General features: G+C 41.7%; 1 protein-coding gene across 2 annotated transcripts; it reads right to left on the bottom strand.

The window, feature by feature from the left end:
• Nucleotides 1–18,114: 18,114 nt before the first annotated feature.
• On the bottom strand, nt 18,115–26,820 carry tfcp2l1 (transcription factor CP2-like 1). Of its 2 annotated transcripts, none has more exons than XM_084161104.1 (15): nt 26,667–26,820; nt 25,961–26,109; nt 24,958–25,031; nt 23,155–23,260; nt 22,794–22,900; nt 22,371–22,523; nt 22,145–22,255; nt 21,665–21,762; nt 21,312–21,366; nt 21,082–21,175; nt 20,571–20,703; nt 20,323–20,405; nt 19,991–20,133; nt 19,292–19,343; nt 18,115–19,171 (listed from the first exon to the last, which is right to left on the bottom strand). In XM_084161104.1, exons 1-15 carry the CDS (start codon nt 26,726–26,728, stop codon nt 19,134–19,136), a joined length of 1,458 nt encoding a protein of 485 aa, XP_084017230.1. In that variant the 5' UTR covers nt 26,729–26,820; the 3' UTR covers nt 18,115–19,133. The 2 variants fall into 2 exon arrangements, with proteins under 2 accessions (XP_084017230.1, XP_084017231.1); XM_084161105.1 differs by having other exon boundaries at nt 20,571–20,661.

Genomic DNA, 26,820 nt, shown 5'->3' with positions numbered 1-26,820 from the left:
CATCCGTTTTGTCACCAAAGCCCCATATACTACCCACCATTGTGACCTGTACGCTCTTGTTGGCTGGCCCTCACTACATATTCGTCGCCAAAACCCACTGGCTCCAGGTCATCTATAAATCACTTCTAGGCAAATCCCCGCCTTATCTTAGCTCATTGGTCACCGTAGCAACACCCACCCGTAGTATGCGCTCCAGCAGGTATATCTCACTGGTCATCCCCAAAGCCAACACCTCCTTTGGCCGCCATTCCTTCCAGTTCTCTGCTGCAAATGACTGGAACGAACTGCAAAAATCTCTGAAGCTGGAGACACTTATCTCCCTCATTAACTTTAAGCATCAGTTGTCAGAGCAGCTTACCGATCACTGTACCTGTACACAGCCCATCTGTAATTAGCCCACCCAACTACCTCATCCCCATATTGTTATCTACATTGTTATTGTTATTATCATTTGCACCCCAGTATCTCTATTTGCACATCATCTTCTGCACATCTATCACTCCAGTGTTAATACTAAATTGTAATTATTTTGCACTATGGCCTATTTACTGCCTTACCTCCATAACTTACTACATTTGCACACACTGTATATAGATGTTCTATTTTCTATTGTGTTATTGACTGTACGTTTTTGTTTATTCCATATGTAACTCTGTGTTGTTGTTGTTTTTATTGCACTGCTTTGCTTTATCTTGGCCAGGTCACAGTTGTAAATGAGAACTTGTTCTCAACTGGCTTACCTGGTTAAATAAAGGTGAAAAAAAAAAAAAACAGGTGCAACCTCTTACAAAACATGCCTCTAAATATGTTAATGAGTGAGAAACAATACCATGTACATGCTAGTGTTCTAGCTATTTGGCGCTCCAAAAATGTGGTATGGTACTGTATTCTGAATTACAGTAAATTACTGCCAGCAATTGGTCAGGTAAGCTACTGTAGAGTTTCAGGACAAGGTTTGTAAAATTCCTAAAATACAGTATATTACCTTATTCTGTGGGGTACAGCATTCTCACTCACGGGTGCAACAACTATAGCCTCTTACAAAGCACACATTAAAATATGTTAAAGCCAGAGACTCTCTCCGCCCACAACATCTTCCCACAATGCACCATTATTAATACTGTAAACACACAGTTACGGTATTTTACTGTGCATTCTACAGTGTTTTACTTATGAAATTACAGAAAGGTCTTAAAGTGTGATGTAAAACTGTGCATTACTGTGCATTCTACGGTAATCTACTGTATTCAGTTTATACAGTATCATACTGTTAATTAACACAGTAAGTTACTGATAAAATTACAAAAGCATCTAACAGTGTAGCTATCCTCGCTGATTCTCCTATTAAACAACATATATTTTTCATGTTGTGCATATGAATATCACTTGCAAACAATTATTGACAATTTTCTCCCAGAATCGTATGAGCAATCCTAAGTATGTTATCAAACACATGAAGTGAACATTTTCAACCAACCAATCATTTTTGATAAAATAAATCCACTGTTATTCTTTCTGTTATGAATTTCAGCCGCTAATCATAGGCCAGTTTAATGGTCAGGAAGACGCCCATTATATTCTGTGGCAATTATGGGGCCAGTTGTGGCAGAGGGAACGTGATTCCAAGGGCCGGAGTATAGGCCTCTCCCAGTCCCAGAAGTTTGGCTTGATTCTGGGGTAGATTCAATAAATGTTTCCTAATCTATGGGTGTCAAGAACAGAATATAGACTCCCAGCAAGCTGCACCCCATTTCTACATTAGTGCTTGTGTCTAACATACTTGGACGTTTCATCTACCAGTCCTGTGTACATATCATATGTCTTAGTCTTATTACATGTCTCCACCCACCACACTCCTCTGCCCAAACCACCATTGGCTAAAGAGATCTGACATCTTTATCACTGGATAACCAGAGGATCTTGGGATAGTGTTGGACTGGCTTGGTCTGTTCCCTAAGTACAATGTATGAACAAGGTCTCAGAGGACGCAACGGTTTCTGGTCTAGCTGTAAGCAGAATAAATGGGGGTAGGGCTGAACTGGGAGGATTGTCCTTCAGACGTGATCCAACTGTGTGGCAGAAAGAATTTGATGAATGCTCTGTTAGAGAGAGAGCGCATGTACACAGCACACACATGCACACTTATGGCTTAATACTATAGCTTGAATCAGCCAACAGGCATCAAATATGAGATACAAGATGAATACAGCCGCTCCTATCCTATTATATTACATTTTAATGAAAACGTGGACAACAACAATTGCATTTTTCATTTTATATCAGTGTAGTTTATACATCTCCTTTCCCACCAGACCAGGTTTTAAAAACCCTGAATGACAGACAGACAAGATGAAAGGATTAGGTGATCTGGCAGCGATACAGACCAGGCCCATATCCCTGGTAGAATCTCAGAGTAAGAGTGCTGATCTTTCCATATAAACGTATCCGTTATGATATAAAAGGCAAAACTGATACTAGATCAACACTCCTGCTCTGAGAGGCTTTGTGGATACGGGCCCTGGGCTTTCTCGGACTTACTGACTGTCCGAAAAACCTGCTCTCTCACTCTGAATATAATTAAAAACCCCACTGTGGTTTTCCATTTTTCTCTGTCTGGCCACACCACAAGCCTTTATGAAAGCACAGTTCCAGGAGCCAGAATCCCCACTTGTTTTAGCCATTAGCGATCCAGAGAGAGAGAGACATTTACTGAAAAATAAACAACAACAAACAAAAGAGAGCGGGGAACAAAAACAACTTGCTCATGACATGAAATAATTGCAAGTCACAATTTCAAACAGATGTGTGTTTGGTTGGACTTGGCCCGGCCAGGCAGCTCGTGTCCCTTTTAAATATAGTAATTTGATTGGACAAACAAGCAGTGAGTGAGTGTGAGATGGGCTGTGGGCCAATGGGACCATTCAGAGAGCATTCTAATGACCCTGCGGGGTCAGGGGTCGTTGGGGTAAAAGCAGATCAGAGTGAGGCCGGCGGCCAGGACAAGGCCCATAAATCCACCCAGCTCAGCTCCCCTCTCTCTCAGAGGAAGCCATCTTTTAGTTTACCATTAGAATTAAATCACAAGCCTCACATTGTGCTACAGCCAGGGCCAGGGCCAGAGGGAGCCTAGCACCGTGTGTAACCCAGAGATTATAATTCAAAGAGGGGACAGTGGATTGGAGGGTGAGAGGGAAAGGTCAATGAGGTCATGTATTTTAGGAGCGTTTGAGGAGCGTTGTGCTGCTGGCTGACTGAAGGGTTGTGGGAAACTGGCCTTGGCCCAGATTCACAAAACACTTCTTACGCAAAAATGTAAGAAGCTTCTTAAGAAAAAAATATGAAGTTCATAGGATACTTCGTAATTGCAATTCCTCAACATTATCTTAAGATTGAATGATTTTCTTACGAACTTCTCAAATATCTTCTTACAAATATTTGTTGCTAGGCAACAGTTTTAGCTAGCTATCTAGCTAGCAATGGTAATCATGTTAGCATATTTCTTACTGAGATTACTGTTTTAAAACATGTTCTTGGGTTTGAAATAATCAATACTGAAACTTTCAGATGAAGTTTGTGAGTGAATTAAATATGTTTAATTGCTTTCATGAGCTTTTTCTCTCACTGCCCAGAGTATAAGACAAGGGTTTAGCTATCTTGGAATTAAGAACATTTCCAATAACTTTAATTTCAATAATCTAATTTCTTCTTAATTTTTGCTTAAGGAGAAACATAAGAAATAGCGCAAGAACATTTCCAATAACCTTTTTGAGGAATAGCAACTTTTCTTAACTTTCTTCTTAAGTCTATAGTTAAAGGAAAAAATGGCAGTTAAGAAGACATTTCTTCTTAAGAAGGTTTAGTGAATCTGGGCCCTGGACCTTATTGGGATTTACAACTGAGAGAACAGTGCACTTGGATACAGCATTATTTGGAAAATGCAATGTGAGTAATTACTCTACAAATGCTAATTAATTTATTGTGTTTTCATGATGCTTGTATCTAAAGCAAAGTAGATGGTTTCAAGACTGTTTTATACATCAGTTGGGGTCTCTATAAGGTACAATATGAGGTCATAAACCTAGCATGAAAGTGCATCCTAGTCAAAATGGTTCCTTTGGGGTAAATTGTGCCATTGTTGAGCTAATAGCTAATCAATATACCCCATACAAATGACGATTACATTTTGTCCGTTTTATACTAAATATGCATAGTATTTTGAAGACACCTCGCATTCGTGTGATTAGTCAAGTTGAAATGATAATAAATGTCTTCCTCAGTTGAGTTCGCCCCCATCTAGGCCATGGTTTTCCAAACTCGGTCCTGCCCCCCGTGTGCACGTTTAGGTTTTTACCCAAGGGCTACACAGCTGATTCAAATAACCAACTCATCATCAACCTTTGATTATTTGAATCAGCTGTGTTGTGCTAGGGCAAAAACCATAACGTGCACCCGGGCGGGGGCCCGCAGGACCGAGTTTGGGAAACCCTGCTGAAGGCCACAATTGAAGTGTTTTCTTCCCAGGCGTAATGCAAGGCATTATCGCTGGTATATGAAGTTACACCAGGGCCTAAGCCTATGTTAAAAGTGTTTAAAAAAGTACAAAGTGTTAGAAATGTGTCCCTATCCTAGCCCTGTCCATATGCTCAGTTTACCCCATACCCAGGGTAAGTTGTGCCAAGAGACCACTTTTCTTGTACAAGCTATGTTTTCAAAACTGTATTGATGACATGAATTCTGATTATTTCCAGGGATAAACAACATCCTGAAATATATGTCTTTGTTAGAAAGAATACTATATTTCCCTTGACGTAGTGATGCTGAATGTATATATTACAAACAAACTTTACAACATAAATATTCAGTCGTTCAGCCAGCCATACAGAGATGTTTTAACACTGAACGGACAGCTGCAGTTTATGGCAGAAATGGTGCAAGACAAACAGGGTCATTTTCATGGCTTGGCCCTTGAGAGAACACACACGCCTTTCAATTCTGCAGGTAAAAACTTTTAGCCGGATGCCAAACAAAGGCTGAGAAAGAGTGTGAAGTGGGGAAAATGGTTTTCATTCACTCAACAACAGCTTAGGCCAACTTGAGTGCTCGTTTGTGTGCCAGCTAAAGACAGGCAGGGTACTTCACCGTAGAGAAGCTCTGACATGCCCTCTAGTGGTGAAGGAGTAGAATGGTTCCTTTTTAAGAAACTGGTGGACAAAGCAGATTGAGGTTTTGTTCAAGCAGCTTACAGATACAACCCATGAGTTCCAAAGAACAGATATAGACAACAAGTATCTCTAAACATGCCATATTGAACATCCAATCAAACATTAAAAAAGGATAAGCATGTGAAGCTATAAGATCAGTCATTACAGATCACACTATTGATAGAATATCAGCCATTATCATCATGCAGGTATGTATACGAGTTCCCTTTCCACATGATAAATTACTCTCTGCACATACTATCCCCACATTCCTCCGGCCCCCATCTCCAGGCCCACAGTGGTTGACAGAAAGAAGCACAGGACAGGGGTCATAATGTTCCACTCTATGGCCCTGCATGGAGCTGTGTGACCCTTGGACCTGATGAAGACCTGAGTGGTCGAAACGTTGTGTGACCTCCTGACCCCCAGCCCATGACCTGATGCGGATTCCTTTCAGCTTGGCGTCTCACCCAGGTCCTCTGAAACCTAGAACATGATCTCTGGGTAATTAAAAGGTTAGGGCGTTCATGCTAAGTACTGCCATTTACCAGGCCTCACCAGATGCATAGCTCAGCCTAAGCCATGTCAGATGAAGATGTTCTGTGAGTTATGTTGGTGCAAGAGGAGCTGGAGCATTTCTGGAATGCTTTGGAGTGGCTGTGATAGCTACTTTTTCAGTGGCAGATATTGTAAGATGCAGCTGCCGGACATCTTTGTTTTTGACCCTAAAACGAATATCAGGACCCAACAGTCTGTCACAAGAGATTACCCTAAGAAAGACGATATCTCAGGAATCATGCTGCTAGAAAATCAGATTACAATAGAATGTTAAGTCAATGAAATAAAGATTTACAAATCCCAAACTATTTACATTGTCATTCAATCTAGAGGAACTCTACCATGTGCTAACTCCTCTCAGATTAAAGACTCACAAAGCCTACTAGAAAATATATGTTCACAGACAAACCTGTCATCATTATAATATCATTCTGACAGCTCTCAAGCTCCTGAGTATGATGGATACCTCAGTCAGGATGACCATAGACATACATATTCATATCGTTGGTCATGATTACATCCATATTGAGCAGGTGTCCCCAGACCTCCATGACCGGGAGACCTACCAAGTGACAGGGTTCCCAGGAGGACCAACCACACGCCTGTCTGTCATCCATTCAGTCAGGGACTGAAAGGAGGGCATGAGTGCACCACGTGCTAAATTTACACCTGTTTTTCAAAACGGAATTAAACATTAAGGACAGAATAAAATACTAAACTAAAGGTTAAGAGAAATAATAAGACATTAAAGTTAGGTGTGAATGATAGCCTTGTTTTATCCCAAATTGGTGCAAACGCTTAGTAAATCTGTGCAGTGACCCTGTGGTTACAGTGACCCTGTGGTCCTCAACCGTCTCCAGTCTAATGTCCCAGCATGCACAGGGACATGCCACCTCCCATGAGCCTCTCCTTCATTGGCCACCATCTGCCACTGTAATGTATGGACTATACATCACTGCTAATCATCAGGTCAACACACCTTTGAGTCACTCAGGCTACCATCAAAAGTCTTACCACCCTCTCAAAGTCTCCAACTATATATTGCCCATATTTGGAAGATGTGCTCTTAGCAGTATTCTGTTCTATAAATATCTAGGTTCAGTAATGACAGAGGGCACTGACAGGTATCTTTCATTTGTGTAGATAAGTAGTTAGTCACTTGTCGTATGTTACTTGTTGTACAACTCAAAAAGAATAATCAAAGCACAATCATTTTTGAACACTCACACAAAACCCCTGCTTTTAAAGGCAAAAGGGGAATTTCTGTTGGACCTTATGTACAATTAATTGGACAATAAAGTAATCTAGTTTATTCTTATTTTAGAGTACCTGTTATTCTCCTCTTGTGCTTGAGGCGCCATCATGTGTCAGACTTGGGCAGTGCTTCCTTATTCAAAGAAAGCATGACGCCTCTGAGGTCAACATTATATTGCTCTGAATGAGCATGACCACAACGTCATGTCTGCAAATTATTGATAGAATCCAACAATGAACACATTTGATCAGATGTTTGGGAAATGTACAAGTCAGATTTGACTCACTTCATTCAATGTAGTGGGACAGCCAGTGCCGCCATTCACAACAAATAACAATTGATTGCTGGCGGCAATCTTACTGTAGGTAAACTGGTGCACCAATGTTGGATACTGTGAAATATATTTTGTATTTGTTGAAAATAGAAAATATGTCATATCAAATGCAGAAAGGCCATAGTACATTTATGACCAAACCAAAAACAATCACCCAAATCCTGAGGCAAATAGAAGATACGGGATGGGACGGTTGACATAGGAGTTACCTGAAAATTAAACAAGCAGATGGACGTTCTGTCTGGAGAATCTGTCATATATAATATTATGGCACTTTCTTGGGGCAAATATCTCAAAACCTGAAGGGAGAGTGAGGAGGGTAAGAATGGTTTGTAACGATGATCTGAGCTTTCAGCATGAGTTAATATCAAGGTTATGTTTGCTGGGTTTTGTCTGCATTTTCATTAATTGAAAGTAGATCCCTAGTCTGGATTTGCATTTAAACTTGTGTAGGCTAGAGAACAAGGCACAGGACACAGTACAGGTCTACATCATGGGTGCATATCCTCTCCTTTCAGATCAGTACTGTAGCACACAGATGAATGAGATTAGACAAGGAGAAATCCAATTTAGATGAAGGCCCTTGCACACTGTATCAGTATAACACACACTCGTTTAAAATCCCTATTTCAACTAAGTGCCTGAAAATCGTTGACATTTCTTTTACATTTCCATTTGATTTGTTCACAACGATTGAGAAAAGGCCATTATCTTTTTTAATGCTGCATTCACGTGCTTGTTGGAGCTTCCTATTTCCTAGTTGTGATGTTGGAAACATGACTTTGTTTCATTCATGTGCTTTTTGTCGGAACAATATTCAACCAATACGATTTTAACTAGCTTGATAAGCTAGCTAACGCTGGTTATAATAAAGTTAGCTAGCTTGCTTAATAACATGGCAATATGGTCAAACTAGCTACATTACCCATATTGCAGTTGTCAAAAACTGATTTGTTGCCATCTTTTGGTTGAAAAGGTAAAAGGTCAGTGGTGAAACGTCACAACTCGGCAACTCGAGCAAGAACATTTTTCTCTGAGCTTCCCACTTGTAATTCCGACTTGGAGGTTTGTTCAAGTGAAACTTCCCAGTCGGAACTACAAACTTCCGATAACTCCGATAGCATGTGAACACATAGTTTCCAAGTAACTATTTAATGTTGCTGTCAGGAATGCTACAATCATGAATGGTATGTTTGCAGTTTTACATGATAACGTTAAACATAGGCTACGTTTTACATTATAAAATATATTTTATGTTCAGTCTGAGATCTAGGCTATCCCAATAATTTCTATATACACTAGTTGTGTTGAAACCACCGCGCCTCCATCTTGGCAATCCACCACCATTGTAAAAAATATTTTGGAAGCTATAGAAATGCATTTACTACTGTCTACATTTAAAACAAAATCTGTGGAGATTCTCACCTCAATAACTGTGCTGTTTCCCGTATACCCTGCCTATGTATTGTATCTGTTACAGTGGGGGAAAAAAGTATTTAGTCAGCCACCAATTGTGCAAGTTCTCCCACTTAAAAAGATGAGAGAGGCCTGTAATTTTCAAAATAGGTACACGTCAACTATGACAGACAAAATGAGAAAACATTTTTTCCAGAAATTCACATTGTAGGATTTTTAATGAATTTATTTGCAAATTATGGTGGAAAATAAGTATTTGGTCAATAACAAAAGTTTCTCAATACTTTGTTATATACCCTTTGTTGGCAATGACACAGGTCAAACGTTTTCTGTAAGTCTTCACAAGGTTTTCACACACTGTTGCTGGTATTTTGGCCCATTCCTCCATGCAGATCTCCTCTAGAGCAGTGATGTTTTGGGGCTGTCGCTGGGCAACACGGACTTTCAACTCCCTCCAAAGTTTTTCTATGGGGTTGAGATCTGGAGACTGGCTAGGCCACTCCAGGACCTTGAAATGCTTCTTACGAAGCCACTCCTTCGTTGCCCGGGCAGTGTGTTTGGGATCATTGTCATGCTGAAAGACCCAGCCACGTTTCATCTTCAATGCCCTTGCTGATGGAAGGAGGTTTTCACTCAAAATCTCATACATGACCCCATTCATTCTTTCCTTTACACGGATCAGTCGTCCTGGTCCCTTTGCAGAAAAACAGCCCCAAAGCATGATGTTTCCACCCCCATGCTTCACAGTAGGTATGGTGTTCTTTGGATGCAACTCAGCATTCTTTGTCCTCCAAACACGACGAATTGAGTTTTTACCAAAAAGTTCTATTTTGGTTTCATCTGACCATATGACATTCTCCCAATCCTCTTCTGGATCATCCAAATGCACTCTAGCAAACTTCAGACGGGCCTGGACATGTACTGGCTTAAGCAGGGGGACACGTCTCGCACTGCAGGATTTGAGTCCCTGGCGGCGTAGTGTGTTACTGATGGTAGGCTTTGTTACTTTGGTCCCAGCTCTCTGCAGGTCATTCACTAGGTCCCCCCGTGTGGTTCTGGGATTTTTGCTCACCGTTCTTGTGATCATTTTGACCCCACGGGGTGAGATCTTGCGTGGAGCCCCAGATCGAGGGAGATTATCAGTGGTCTTGTATGTCTTCCATTTCCTAATAATTGCTCCCACAGTTGATTTCTTCAAACCAAGCTGCTTACCTATTGCAGATTCAGTCTTCCCAGCCTGGTGCAGGTCTACAATTTTGTTTCTGGTGTCCTTTGACAGCTCTTTGGTCTTGGCCATAGTGGAGTTTGGAGTGTGACTGTTTGAGGTTGTGGACAGGTGTCTTTTATACTGATAACAAGTTCAAACAGGTGCCATTAATACAGGTAACGAGTGGAGGACAGAGGAGCCTCTTAAAGAAGAAGTTACAGGTCTGTGAGAGCCAGAAATCTTGCTTGTTTGTAGGTGACCAAATACTTATTTTCCACCATAATTTGCAAATAAATTCATTAAAAATCCTACAATGTGATTTTCTGGATTATTTTTCTCAATTTGTCTGTCATAGTTGACGTGTACCTATGATGAAAATTACAGGCCTCTCTCATCTTTTTAAGTCGGAGAACTTGCACAATTGGTGGCTGACTAAATACTTTTTCCCCCCACTGTAACTACCTCATTTTCCAAATCATTTAGTCTAGTAAATAAAACCTTGACTGAATTATTTGTGGCATTGAGTTCATTTACAAGCAACAGGGTTCTTGCCGTTTCTGAGCTTGATGAATGAATGAAAATATAGTAAGTTTACTGTTGATTAAGACTATTGTTGATATAGGATTAATGGTAAAACGGTTAATGATAACTACTGATAGAGTTAATAATAATATGCCATTTAGCAGACGCTTTTATCCAAAGCGACTCACAGTCATGCGTGCATACATTTTTGTGTATGGGTGGCCCCCGGGGATCGAACCCACTACCCTGGCATTACAAGCGCCGTGCTCTACCAGCTGAGCTACAGAGGACCAGAGTTAATTTAAGGGGTCTCTCTATATCAAAACCCTTAACGGTGCCCCTCAGATTAATTTGGATAGGATAACCAAATTAATTAGATAAATGAATTACTCCAGTATTTAATCAGTAAATGATCTTGAATATCCATAGCCAAAGTCACAACTAGCAACCAAGAGGTTGTGAGGTTGAGTCCCAAGTAATCAGCATACAGCAGCATACTGTCATTTAACATTAAGACCTGAATTTAGCTGTAAAAATACAGTAACTAGTTGTAGATTTACCATATTTTCACTGCAACTGAACAAAAACCTCCAGGGGACCATGATACAACGTTCTGAGAATGTCCTAAAAACGTCCTTGTGGACATCCCTGGAACAAACTTGGAACTAGACAAAACCTGCAGGGAACCATGATACAACATTCTAAGAACGTCCCTGGAACCAAATGGGAACTAGACAAAACCTGCAGGGGATCATTACTGTTTGAATTGAATTAATGTAAATTATGCCTTTTAAAGTAAAATATTCTAAATGACATTTGACACCTGGACTTGCACGTGTGCTCAAATGTTGTCACGTGTAATTTCATGGTATCACATGTTGAAATGTTGCATCCCCATGCTGTCAAAAACAAAATCACATGACATAATGTTTTAACATGGTATCACATGTTGAAATTTTGCATTCGCATGTTGTCACATTTATTTCACGAGATCGTTTTCACATGAGCTCACGTTGTCACATGTAGTTTCATGTCATCACATGTTGAAATTTTGCATCCCCATGTTATCACATTTATTTCACATTAATTTCACATGAGATCATGTGTAGTTTTATGTTATCACATGTTGCTTCACGTCACATGTCACATGTTATCACATTAACTTCACATTAAATAACATGATCACATGAGATCACACGAAATCACGTGTTCATGTGAAATTCATGTGATTTTTCTGTAAGGGTTTATAAAAATATTTATTTTTGAAGCCACAGAAACACATTTATGAATGTCTATATTCATTTTACCACATTTATTCTATTACAGACACTTTAATGCATACTTTTAAATGATATTATGTGAGTTACACATAAAACAACAAAATACTATATAAAAACCTTTTCCTCCAAGTATAATTATTTTCCATTACTAATGTTACTGTCCCTACTACAAAAAAAACAACTTAAATACATGTCAGGGAGATTTAGCGGCAGCTCCTCAGGGAGAAGATGCACCACACTGATTTCTGCCCCAGCGAGTAGAATAGTAGAATAGTAGAGTAGAATAGTGATGCGGGAGTGGTCGGGAGAGGTTGTGTTTTCTCTAGCAGGAGGTAAGCTTGGCTTCTTATATGGTGTTGAGTAAAGCTTAAACCATGTATTTAGATTGTAGGTAGGTAGTTGTAGTTAGGTATTGTAGGTAGTTTATTTAGGTAGTTATTGTAGGTTATTGTAGGTAATTATTGTAGGTAAGTATTGTATACGGCGGAGCCCGGCGAAGCACGAGGCTAGCTAACCCACTACCTGGACCAATAAAGCTAGCTAGCTAGCGGGTAGCTACTGGTAACTTTTAGCAACTGTGGATAGTTGTTTCCAATGTTATTTCACGCTTAAGAGTACCTGTAATTAAGCCAGCTAGCTGCCTACCATTCAGCTGTTTTTCTAACCTCATTATCTGAGGCATTAACGTTAGGTAGTTAGTAGCTACTGTACTTAATTACAGCTACTGATTGCAGAAGACAAATGTCTTCTTGTCTGCCACCCAGACAGCTGGCATCGGGTAAGTTTGGCTTTATACATAGCTTGGGCTTTGTCGAGTAAGGCTTAAACTATGTATTTAGATTGTAGTTAGGTATTGTAGGTAGGCATCGTGGGCTGTTGTGGGTAGTTATTGTAGGTTAGCATTGTATTCGGCGGTGCCGGGTGTAGCACGAAGCTAGCTAGCTAGCTAACTCACCTCCTGGACTAGCTGGCGAGTAGCTATTAGCAACGGTAGCAACTAGATACAATATCCTTTTAGCCAGCTACATTTGTTCGCAGCGCCGCCGTTTTTCAAACAAAGTCAACACAGCAGCCATTGCTAGCTAGCCAACACGACCAGCTAGCTGTACTGTAGCAGCTAAATACAATATATTTGTGCTAGCTAGCCAACGTTTAATTATTGCTGCGTTATGAAAGGAACTAGACACGGACACGAATTATCTGTTTAGTGTGTTAACACACTATTAGTAGTTTGTTGTAACCAAGTATTGGTGCTAAACTGTGTGTTATTGGATGCTAGCATGCTAGTTAGCTATGGCGTCATAGTTAGCTAGCTGAATAAAGTAAGTTGAGTCTATTCCTTGAAACATTGAACCGCTGTAGTTCACAACAATTCTAATTTCTAAAGTGGAAGTTGGGAAAGTTTTTATTCGGGTGGTTCAGTGAAACAATTATAGTTTCTGAGGTGGAAGTTGGGTGAGTTATATTTGGGAGTTTTGGTGAGGGAGGCCCTACTCTCTCCTTTCCCAGATGTTTAGTTCATTTCATTCCGATCTCCTCTGCATTATTGTAGCCATTTGCTACAGCCTGTCAACTATGCCTCTGCCTATCCCTGTTCTCTCCTCTCCGCACAGGCTACACAAACGCCTCACACTGCGTGGCTGCTGCCTCTCTAACCTGGTGGTCCCTGCACGCACCCCACACCTGGAGTTCCAGGTCTCAGGCAGCCTCTGGAACTGCCGTTCTGCTGCCAACAAGGCTGACTTCATCCCAGCCTATGCTACCCTCCAGTCCCTCGACTTCCTGGCGCTGACGGAAACATGGATTACCACTGAAAACACCGCTACTCCTACTGCTCTCTCCTCGTCTGACCATGTGTTCTCGCATACCCCGAGAGCATCTGGTCAGAGGGGTGGTGGCACAGGAATCCTCATCTCTCCCAAGTGGACATTCTCCATTTTTCCCCTAACCCATCTGTCTATCTCCTCATTTGAATTCCATGCTGTCACAGTCACTAGCCCATTTAAGCTTAATATCCTTGTCATCTATCGCCCTCCAGGTTCCCTTGGAGAGTTCATCAATGAGCTTGACGCCTTGATAAGTTCCTTTCCTGAGGATGGCTCACCCCTCACAGTTTTGGGGAATTTCAACCTCCCTACGTCTACATTTGACTCATTTTTCTCTGCCTCCTTCTTTCCACTCCTCTCCTCTTTTGACCTCACCCTCTCACCGTCCCCCCCTACTCACAAGGCAGGCAATACGCTTGACCTCATCTTTACTAGATGCTGCTCTTCTACTAATCTCACTGCAACTCCCCTCCATGTCTCCGACCACTACTTTGTATCCTTTTCTCTCTCGCTCTCCTCCAACACTACTCACTCTGCCCCTACACAGATGGTAATGCGCCGCCGCAACCTTCGCTCTCTCTCCCACTACTCTCTCCTCTTCCATCCTATCATCTCTTCCCTCTGCTCAATCCTTCTCCCTCCAATCTCCTGATTCTGCCTCCTCAACCCTCCTCTCCTCCCTTTCTGCATCCTTTGACTCTCTGTGTCCCCTATCCTCCCGGCCGGCTCGGTCCTCCCCTCCAGCTCCGTGGCTTGATGACTCATTGCGAGCTCACAGAACAGAGCTCCGGGCAGCGGAGCGGAAATGGAAGAAAACTAAACTCCCTGCCGACCTGGCATCTTTTCACTCCCTCCTCTCTACATTTTCTTCATCTGTTTCTGCTGCTAAGGCCACTTTCTACCACTCTAAATTCCAAGCATCTGCCTCTAACCCTAGGAAGCTCTTTGCCACATTCTCCTCCCTGCTGAATCCTCCCCCCCCCCCCCCCTCTCTCTCTGTGGATGACTTCGTCAACCACTTTGAAAAGAAGGTTGACGACATCCGATCCTCGTTTGTTAAGTCTAATGACACTGCTGGTCCTGCTCACACTGCCCTACCCTATGCTTTGACTTCTTTCTCCCCTCTCTCTCCAGATAAAATCCTGCGACTTGTGACTGCAGGCCGCCCAACAACCTGCCCGCTTGACCCCATCCCCTCCTCTCTTCTCCAGACCATCTCCGGTGACCTTCTCCCCTACCTCACCTCGCTGATCAACTCATCCTTGACCGCTGGCTATGTTCCTTCCGTCTTCAAGAGAGCGAGAGTTGCACCCCTTCTCAAAAAACCAACACTCGATCCCACTGATGTCAACAACTACAGACCAGTATCCCTTCTTTCTTTTCTTTCCAAAACTATTGAGCGTGCCGTCTTTAGCCAACTCTCTTGCTATCTCTCTCAGAATGACCTTCTTGATCCAAACCAGTCAGGTTTCAGGACTGGTCATTCAACTGAGACTGCTCTTCTCTGTGTCACGGAGGCTCTCCGCACTGCTAAAGCTAACTCTCTCTCCTCTGCTCTTGTCCTTCTAGACCTGTCTGCTGCCTTTGATACTGTGAACCATCAGATCCTCCTCTCCACCCTCTCCGAGCTGGGCATCTCCGGCGCGGCTCACTCCTGGATTGCGTCCTACCTGACCGGTCGCTCCTACCAAGTGGCGTGGCGAGAAGCTGTCTCCGCACCACGTGCTCTCACCACTGGTGTCCCCCAGGGCTCAGTTCTAGGCCCTCTCCTATTCTCCCTATACACCAAGTCACTTGGCTCTGTCATATCCTCACATGGCCTCTCCTATCATTGCTACGCTGACGATACACAACTAATCTTCTCCTTTCCCCCTTCTGATAACCAGGTGGCGAATCGCATCTCTGCATGTCTGGCAGACATATCAGTATGGATGACGGATCACCACCTCAAGCTGAACCTTGGCAAGACGGAGCTGCTCTTCCTCCCGGGGAAGGACTGCCCGTTCCATGATCTCGCCATCACGGTTGACAACTCCGTTGTGTCCTCCTCCCAGAGTGCGAAGAGCCTTGGCGTGACCCTGGACAACACCCTGTCGTTCTCCGCTAACATCAAGGCGGTGACCCGATCCTGCAGGTTCATGCTCTACAACATTCGGAGAGTACGACCTTGCCTTACACAGGAAGCGGCACAGGTCCTAATCCAGGCACTTGTCATCTCCCGTCTGGATTACTGCAACTCGCTGTTGGCTGGGCTCCCTGCCTGTGCCATTAAACCCCTACAACTCATCCAGAATGCCGCAGCCCGTCTGGTGTTCAACCTTCCCAAGTTCTCTCACGTCACCCCGCTCCTCCGCACACTCCACTGGCTTCCAGTTGAAGCTCGCATCTGTTACAAGACCATGGTGCTTGCCTATGGAGCTGTGAGGGGATCGGCACCTCTGTACCTTCAGGCTCTGATCAGTCCCTACACCCAAACGAGGGCATTGCGTTCATCCACCTCTGGCCTGCTGGCTCCCCTTCCTCTGCAGAAGCATAGTTCCCGCTCAGCCCAGTCAAAACTGTTCGCTGCTCTGGCACCCCAATGGTGGAACAAGCTCCCTCACGACGCCAGGGCAGCGGAGTCACTCACCACCTTCCGGAGACATTTGAAACCCCACCTCTTTAAGGAATACCTGGGATAGGATAAAGTAATCCTTCTATCCTCCACCCCCCCCCCCCCCCCCCCCCTAAAAAAAAAAAAAAAAAACATATTGTAAAGTGGTTATCCCACTGGCTATAGGGTGAATGCACCAATTTGTAAGTCGCTCTGGATAAGAGCGTCTGCTAAATGACGTAAATGTAAATGTAATTTTTATTGAAATAATGTAGAATTCCATTCATTCCTATGGAGGACTGCTCCTACTGGGAGTGCCAATATGGCCGACCGGAGGCTTCAAAGCCTTTCAATGGCCAATACATAGCATCAGCAATCCAGAATTTAGATACAGTACATCATTGGTACTATGACGGTGGATATTGCTTGTCCGCCTAACTAGCAGGCTTGTAACTGCATGCATGTCGCACATGGCTAGTTGTACGCCGAACTCTTCATTGAGACAATGCTGAAACATTAATCCATGGGTGAGTCAGTGCCACGTTTTCATTTGTGCCAAAATCTAAATAAAATAAAAATAAAAAATCTTGCAAATTCAGCAGGCTATGGTGTGAAATAGGCTTTTAGAAGTCCCGTCTTTAATTTATGACTTATTGTTAATGCCATCTTTGGTGTGCTTTGGTGTGCTTATCAATGCACAAGCACCTTTTTCTCCACTCCTATCGCTCATTTTTCTATCTGTGGAACAGCTTTCAGCTTGTTGCATTGTGGCCATAGACATATAATCCATAGAAGGGTTTTGGAATGTTTCCGAGTTCCGACTAGCACATGAATGCGGCGATAGCCCTGAGTTAGCCTGCCCCGGAGCAGGTTAGTTCTGAAGGATTCGTTGCCATAGAAATGTACCTGGCTAAAAGGTGAGCCACTTTCGTGGTACCAGTTTTCCCGAGTTGAACTCAGAGTTGACCAAAGTTACCTCGCTAACTCCTCAAACCTGATTTGTAGTATAGGGCTCTGATGAAATTCTGAATTGTGATAGTGTCCACAAAGTGGCATTGTTACATGTTGTCTGGCTCTGGTACTCCCTCTCCCTGTACCCCTTGCGACCAGACTGACCTCACTGCCACAGAGGAACTGGGAGGTCATGTCAGGGGCGAGCAGTGAATAATCAACATCACGATACCTAACAAGTGCCCTTAGACCATCCACCTACTGTTTCACAACTCCTGTGTTATACAAGTGTCCCCTGGGCCCCAACCTGTACTGTATTGTAGTTAGAGCTGCATTATGTTATAATTCCGTGTTACAGGTTTTGGTTTTTCCATTTGTTTTGAGGTGGGACTTTAGCGCGTCTAGCACATTAGCACGTATGACGCACCGATTGGTGTCACCTCGTTAGTCAGAATGTGTTACACCTGTGCTGGTTGCCATCTCATTAGTGGGAAGGTGTGTCACCTGTGCTGGTCCAGTTGCTATTTAAGAGTGGCTGGTCCAGTGCTCCAGTTGTCTTGAGAGATGGAGGGTTAACACCTTTAGTTGGCGCTCCCTATTTTGATTTCTAGACAAACTATCCTTTATCTGATCTTCCCTGTTTTCAATTTGCTCCACTTTTTGGTTTGCTTCCTGTCTTTAAGTTTGTTTGCCTCTTCTTGGGCAAATTTGGTGGGCGTCTTTTAGGTCCCAGTTGTTGTTGCTAGTCAACTTTAAGTGAACACCCCCATGAGTGTCTTTACGAACCCCTCCTAAAACCCCACCTGTTTCCTTTTGGTTGTCAGTGACTCTTTGTTGGTTCCTCTTTCTGTTTGAATGACAATGTATGGTTTCTTGCTGGGGAACGTAACATTCTGCATTAAATACATTGAGCTGATCTTGTTTATACTGTAACAGAGTTAGTGAATGATAAATTGAACTCAGAAGAATAGTACAGAGCAGTGCAAAATTCTTTATGTTGAGTGAAATCACATCACAGTCAAGTCTTTTTCATTAACATTCGAGCATTGGCAGTAATACTTTCCTTAACATATTGGACAATATCAAGCTATTTAAATTTCAGGACAGGTATGTGGAACTACTGATATGCTGTACATAAAATGGGAGGTAAATAACAGAAGCAGGATAGACTCCTTAGCTATTACATCTGTATGATTTGTTCATTTGCCTTATCTGTAAATCTGTATTGGGGGTTGAAATATTTGTCTGGATTCTTTTAATTCAAATGTTTAAAATAGGTAAAGCAATTGTGGCATGAAGCAAACAGAGTTAATACTTTACATCACTTTTGAAACACTGTAGTATTGCAAAACAAGCCCCTTTTGAATAAACATAAACCATGTGGATAGGAAAGATATGATAATTTGAAGATGAAATCAAAGTAAGGTTGAGAATGAATACTTGAGTGTGACCCCTACAAAACAGTTGGTCCCCACTCTTTATAATACAAAATGTACTGATACCGCAGAAACTAATGTCTGCCTTCTAATATGTAACATCAAACAAATCAACAACTATAGATTGTAACAAAGGAAGGCCAATAATGTAGTATATTTTGGATTTCTTTGAACAACACTTTATGATACATTTGACAAACTTGACTTAAGAGTGATTTTAAATAGATTTTCATGATATTTACTAACAAAATGTACATGTCCATTTTGCAGTAATGAACCATGCTTTATAAACGAATTACACATCTCATCAAAATTAACCAATAACTTAATACAAAAATACAAAACAAAAAAAAGTTAACTAAAAAGCTGTCACAAGGACATTTTCAGAGTTATTGCATTGCCTGGACAGGAACATGATATCTTGGATGAGCTATGAACAATATCTACAATTGCACCTATTAATGTTACAACGTTTCAATACTCCTCAACAAGCCCTATAGGTTCCAGACACTTGAACAGTGATCTAAGCCATCCACTCCAGACCTGTCCTCCAGTCACTTCAACACAACATGGTAGCTGTCATTATTTTCATCTGTAATTAGAAGACAAACATAGGACAACAATTAGCCCTGTTTAAACATGAAATAAGTATAAAAATAGCATGTTTACATGAGGTTCTGTGCATTTAAGAGGTTAGTGAGGGAAATATGACCTTTCAGAGTGCTGACAACAAAGCTTGTTTCCTCTGTGAAGTTCTGCACCATCTGAGAAAGAAGAAATTAAGAAAATAGCTCTTAGTGATTCATTCGACATTTAAATGGCATCTCTTTCTCTTTATTGGTTTGATGCTGGTAGTCAATCAGTAACCAGACATCATAATCAGGTGCATGGAAACAGCCCTGGCCATAACAGCCTGAGCCAGAGTTGATCCTGTTGTAGTTCCTCTGCATCCATAGGTCTACATTCCCCTGTTTCCTACCAGTCATTAATGATTGATTTTCTATGCCATTGCCTTTTACACAGGGCCATTAGTGATATTAGTGACCCAAGCTGACTGACCCAAGCCAGCCCAGGGCACAAACAACCAACACAGGGCCTCTGGAGGAGATACAGATAACCTAACAACTCCACGACCCCTACCACTAGCACTATCACTACTCACTGATAGAAACACTACCCATGACCCCAACCCCTAGATCTACTCAACAAATGTCTATTTTCCAATCATCGCCTCCTTCTCAAAACACATTGGAGAAGGTCAGAGGGTTTACTTTGTAAAGCTAAGTAATTACTCTGCAGTTATTAGTGATGCATACATACAAACAACAACTAACCAAATGCTTGAAAACAAATAGTAATCTGTAGATGCACTATATCCTTCATCTTAACTCTGTCCCCTGCCTTCTCTCACCTCGTCAGAGACCAGTATATGTATCCCTGTGGGTCCTTGTCTGTAAATGTGGCTGATCTGCTGGGGAGTTACACTGTAAAGGAGAGCTATCTTCTCTGAGAGGTCCCCCAGTGTCAGGTCCTCCAGATATAGAGCATGGTACACTATAGACATAAGAGGGAAGGCGATTAGCTGAGGGTTAGAGATCATCATCAGCTAAAACATGATATGGGAAATACTGGAAAGTCACTGGATGTTCTTAGTCCAGGACTAGGCTTATCTTTGTCCGGGAAAGGGTTCTTTGGTGTCAGATAAATAGTACCCACAATAATTGGAGATGTACAGTAACCTACCCTCTCCCCCCCCTGGCTTGGTCTGTGGTTGATTCCTGGACTGTTGTTGACACACATAGATGGTGAGGCGGGGCTGTATATACCTGTACAGAGTAAAGACGAATAACACCCATCCAGAATTAACCATGGTAAATGTGGGATAAAAGTTACACACTTGAGTAAAGTACTAATTGATGAAGTGTTGCCAAAAAATGTATATTATGTTGGTGTGTTGGCATAGTCTTCCTGCCACCGCAGTTTATTCTCACCTTCCTTTGATGCTGTTGAACAGCCGGATGCCGTCTGCCGGACCACAGATTTGGATCAGGTCCTCTCTGCTCATCTTCAACAGGTCAGCGCCTACAACATTCACAGAAGATCCACAGTCACTTACAAACTGGTCTGATGAAGTTTTGGAGGAACAAAGACATAAAGAGAGAGAAAATTCCCAGATTATTCTCTGCTAAGGCCTTTCTACAAAGTTAGAAACAATTCTAGATGTGTAGTGTCTGACAGTTATCTGAGTGCCATTCATGGGTGAATTACTTCACTTTAAAAATAATGTATATTTAATTTTCACTGGAAAAGTCCTTCAGATATCAATCCTATGCATCAAAACAAAAAGCTACAAAGACAGCTAATAGTCTTAGAAATGGGCCTAACATTTTCAAGGAAAATGACACACAGACACACACACACGCGCACACACACACACACACACACACACACACACACACACACACACACACACACATACACACACACACACACACACACTACCTGAGAAGCTGGAGAAGAGCCTACAGAAAGGCGAAAACCTGTGACGCTGAAGCCACTGCTGCGTGTCCTGCGGTGAGGACGATGGCACAAGGTGCTACATGTCAAAAAGAAGAAGAGCCCTTGAAATGAGTAGCTATAGCAACCACTGACTGCCCACCGCCTCCAAACAATCGCCTAAAAAAATAAGAGATGAGAGCAATGGCATTAATACTACTTCTCCAGTTACTTACATCAGAAGAGCAGCCGGACAGAATCAGCTCCCCCTGCTGGATTGGAGAGCTGTTGCTATAAAAGTAAAGTGTCACACAAATGGGGAAGATAACAAGAGTTGGGTCATTAAGTAATGACTTGTCCTGATAAGACTAGTGCAAATAGGCAGTTCCAATGGGATTGCACTGTAGATAATGGAGGATCCAATTTGGCTGACCTCTTGTCCTACATAACAGTTCTTCAAAAAATGTGTGGGTGTGCAACTGAACTGCCATAGATGCACAAAGACATAGAAAAATCCTATATTTGCATCATGATCAACAATTTAAGTCAATGAATAGTTCAATTCATCCAGATAGGAGAGGAGTCTTACCCTTCAGTAAAGCTACATGAGGTGGGGGAGCTGTGGTAGACTGGGGAAGGAGTGTTGTTAGTGCTGCTGAGATTTGGGGCATCAGGCCAGGGGGAACACTGAAACAAAAGAGACAGAAAATTAACTTTAATAAGACGCTCCTGGCAGAGAAAGAGGCACGTCTGGTTACTGTTTTACTAGGACATTGTGATTGTAGACTGATACAGACATAAATGGGAAATCCTAGAAACCCAAAACCAGGTTAGTAGAAAACAATCACTGTTTGTTCCAGCATGTTGGTTGACGTCAAAAGAAAAGGCACTGACAGACTGTTGCCCTAACTGTCACAATCATTAACAGACAACTGCATCAAGGGCTGGATAGAGTGACATATAACTACGGAGTCCAACAATAACATGAGTGGACTAAAGCAACATATTAACATGTTATGACAGAATAGATGGTCAAGTGACACACAGCCACAGTGTCAGGGTCCCTCACCTCTGTAAGCATGGTGGTTTCATGAGAGGATTGGTATTTCTCCCTGTCTTGATGGGACTTTTTATCAATCTTTTCCCTATCAGTCTTCAGTTTACGATCAGCTCCTTTTGGCTTCAAGAAAAGAGAAGAATAAATTAAGTACCCAAAGAAAGTAAATTAACTAATAGCTCTCACACACACACACACACACACACATACACACAACCCCACCTAAGAGCCCCTTTACCTTGAAGACCTTGACCTGACAGCTGGAGGAGTGCATATGCTCCAGGTACTCTCCATGTTCGTTCTGAGTGAAGGTGTCTATCTGGATACGGAAGGGAACTCCCTTCTCCCCACCATGCTTCCTAGGGGTGAACTCAGTGCTAATGCAGTTGACCTGCACACAAACAAACATACATACACAATCCATGAGCCATTCTATAAATATGATAATTAGAGTTTCAAATGCAAGAAACGGGTGGAATTGGAAAATAGTCCCTCTGGGATGTGGGAAGTCACTGTATAAACTCACTTTATAAATTCCTTAAATTCACCTTAAAAAAAAAAACATTTTATATGTCAAATGATTTTACTTTCACCCCAATTCCAGGACCAAAATAAACTAGAAAGCAGGGAAAATAAATAGATAGATATTTGACCGTGTTACCTGGATGAAGACGGATGCGTTCTTGACAGGATCCCAGAGGAACTCTATAGTGTTGAGCTGCAGCGGGTGAGCACGAGGCTCGACGACACCCACAGAGAGGGGGGTATCTGGACACAATCAAGTCAGTCAGTCACAGCAGGTCAGAATAAATTGTTACCCTTGCTATTTACCAGGTAGATACTTAGAAAGGATTAGTTAAAACGGTAAATACCTAATAATTGCATAGTAATTACACTTCAGTATCAGACCGATTATAAAGGTGATACAAAGGCACTGTAGATCATATCATAGTTCAGTCATCAAACAGACTGTGGTTGGGTTTACTTAAGAAGTTCTCTGGTCTGCTGGCAACCAGCCTTACCTACATCCAGGATCCTGTCCCCAGGCCTGTTCCATCGCCAACCCTCCAGCTGCTGGTGTTCTGTGTACTGCAGGCGCCGGTCATGAAACACCACACGCACAATGCTCTGTGGACAAGCAGGACAAAGCATTAGTACGAAGCACAGTGACTAAGCAAGGCAGCCTCGCACGTGGCCGATCGCCAATGTCGTTCGGCAAAGTGCGAAAAGCTACACACAATCTCCCAGAAGAACCATTTACAGATCATTTCTTCAGGCATTAACAAGTGGAGATCCATAAGGATTGCATCACCCTTGGCTTCAGCTCATATGAGTAACACTTAAAAGAACATCCACAGATTCCCATTGACTAAACCATATAAAGGGAGATAATGCTGGGGTTAAAGCCATATAGGATTAAATTATGTCTGATGGTTGTGCAGTAATCTGCCTTCATAGCTAAATTATTTGTTGACAGAAGCTTTGAGATAAAACATCCATGAGTTCTTCCTGTGCTATTAAGACATTAGTGAGGAATCAGTAGTAGTTGTTTGAAGTGTCACCGTTTGAGAACAAAGCACATACATAAAGCTTTTAATGATTAAAGCACTGGTCTGGATTGGTAAAGACAGACTAGACAACTGCCTGTGCACACTTAATTATTGTTTCCACACAAACGAAGGGACATAAATTAATGTTCCCCCTCACTGTTGCATTAGTATGAAGTTAATTGCACATTTAAAACCTACTAAGAACATAAAGCAAATCATAAAATTAACAACCTGTAAAAACAACGTTTCCAGTCATTTCAGCCTAATATGCTGAGAGGCTCATGCGTGAATGCGCAGAGCACAAGGCCATAGACAGACACAACACGTCATCTGTTTGTAGAAGTGCCACCTGTTCCATTCTAGTGTCGTTAGACTGCTTCATTGAACATGACCGGAATATGACCGTCCATTCCTGACAGCCTGACGACACAGAACTTTCAAGTGGATGGATATGTGTATTGGGACATGGCTAAATTCAATTAAAATGACTTCATGGAAAATGCATACCGATATCTGCCTTAATTTTAAACACTGGTGATAGACATAAAGGTATATAAAAGTCGACTCCCATAATTCAAATCACTTAAAAACAAACATAGATCCAACATATTATAACAACCTGTAACAAAATTTGCACACAGTGGCAACTTGAGTTGTACTAATGGGTGTTATTCATAAACCAATGGCATCTTCAATATACCACTTGTTCTTTTTCAAATAATGAAATAAAGTTAAACAAGGTTTCCTTTATAACAAACAAAAATGGTCTTACTAAAGATAAAACAAAGGATTGTCATAATTTCCTTGCTATAAGATCAATGTTCTTGATGCACATTTCACATTTGAAAAAGAAAAACAAGAAATACATTTCAACAACGTAAAAAAATGTCAAAACTTTATGAATAATTCCCAGTAGTAAAGTCTATAGACGAAAGCAGAATTGTACGTAAAATGAACTTATGCAAAAAGAGCAAATAAGACAACTTGAAGATATATGATGTGTTGTGCGATAAAGCGGATGTGTTGTAGGGTAAGCTGAACTGAGCTGAGTGTGTGGTGGTGTCTAAGTTCAGAAGGGGAGAAGTTGGGTGATAGTACCAAGTCTTCAAAGATGGCACACGCCCAACCCCCGAAGTGGAAAGAAGAGGGTTGAGGAGTCACCTGTGTGTTGACAGTTTCAGGAAATGGAAGATACATATAAACAGATAAAGAAAAAAAGGTCAGGGAAGAGGTCACATGAAAGTCAAAAATACATACACAATACCTTTAACCTACCTTAACATATTTGCTGCTTATATCTGTATACTCCACTAGTTTTCTGTTAAGCATACGGATTTCGTAGGACTGACCTACATTTTAAAACATTAAGACAAACCTGATTAAAATTGAAAAATGTGAAATCAATCAGTCAGAAAAAGGGGCAGCATAGGAATAGAAATGTATTCAATAAACACCTTTTCTTTTAAAAATGATTTAAAAGTCAGGGTTTGCCACCATAGACCCCTTGCAGTAAAAGTTTTCAGCCACATTATGGTCGAGCCTGACAATTGTAAAATAAAAATCTTTACTTTGCAATTTACTATTACAATTTCCATCATATCAAGCAAGTACTTCTGTGCAATAGTCATATTATATAAACATATCTTAAAGGCAGGTAGGCCTACATAGTAGACTAACTTCCCAATTCTTTGGGGGGGTTTAATAATTTTTTGCTGGTTTACCAATAGCTTCCAATTCCATTCACTGAAATGTGCAACTAACCTAGTAACTTTTGGTAAATGGCCGTCTTATATGCAATATATTCTGAACCAATAAATACATAATACATAAATCCAATGGATGATCATAAATTAGACCACAAGAGGGAACAAGAAGATGACAACAATGAGGGAAAATGCAGTTAAAGATAAGATGAATATGAAAATCAAATATATATCTTGGGGGATCTTTCAGAAACTAAAGTGGAATATCTAGAAATGCAAGATTACTGATGTGGGACTATTTCAAAGGGAATTGTGTGTCTATGTAAATAAGCTGAAGAAGATTTACTCCAATGTAAGTGTCATCTTGTGTGGGTAGTAAATGTACAAAATAAAAATAAAAAAGAGCGAGAATATGACCTTGTGTTTACTGGAGTGATGTTTTTTCCATATTGTATCTGTGCTGATAAGAGGGAGAATGTTCTTCCAGTGGGCCTACACTCAATTACATGCCATGAGTTCTTCAGTTCCATCCAACAACCTATGACTTTAGTAATGAAGAAAGAATAGCTAGCTACCTTGGTTTAGATAAGTCAGAGTTTCTTCTTGCTGTTTTACAGCGGGCGAGGTGGCTGCACAGAGAACATATTGGAAAGGAGACCATTTGGTGCCATTTTCTGTTGCGTGCCGTTCCTCCTCGTGTTTCAGGAAAGGCGCCAAAGCATCTCTGAGAGAGAGCAGAGAGAGAGAGAGAGAGAGAGAGAGAGAGAGAGAGAGAGGAGGGGGGGAAAGGTGCGGTTGATCATTAAAAGATTTATCGAAGCACAAATAAGTAAGAGGCTTCTCAATGGTCAGCCAGATCAGTCAATGGTCTCAATGGTCAGCCAGATCAGTCAATGGTCTCAATGGTCAGCCAGATCAGTCAATGGTCTCAATGGTCAGACAGATTTGATCTTATCAGTACCCCTTGGCTAAGGTGCAACGGTAGGTAAAATGTTTTAATACACTTGTATGATGCATAATCACATTGCACAACATTACTTTGCCATATATTGAATGCTTTACATTTAAATCTGAGGTGGAATAGAGTAGCAATTTTGCAAGGTCTTCGCCTAAGCTACTACAAGACTAAAGGGCGATATAGGTGAAATGGTGAAGTTGTGGGCTAATAAAAATGTATTTCAAACATTTCGTTGCTTTCAATCCCATTTAAATGAAGCATTTAAGAATAAACTAAATTAAACTTTTCTGATTATAAAACGTTCTCTGGAGATGTCCACTTACCGAATATAACTTGCAGTTGAATGCTGGTGGTAGGGCTCTGGCTGGTTGTGCCAAAACAACATGTTTTCCAGTGCCGCGTCTATAGTATCCCCAGAAACAGAGAATGGGAGTTGGGTGTGGCACCCTGGTGTGTTGCTTCCACAGGTAGGTCTGC

This window comes from Coregonus lavaretus (assembly GCF_964263955.1).
Source record: "Coregonus lavaretus genome assembly, chromosome: 5".
In the NCBI taxonomy this organism is placed as follows: domain Eukaryota; kingdom Metazoa; phylum Chordata; class Actinopteri; order Salmoniformes; family Salmonidae; genus Coregonus; species Coregonus lavaretus.
The sequence above is the reverse complement of the archived record's forward strand: the minus strand, read 5'-3'. Positions and strand labels throughout refer to the sequence as shown.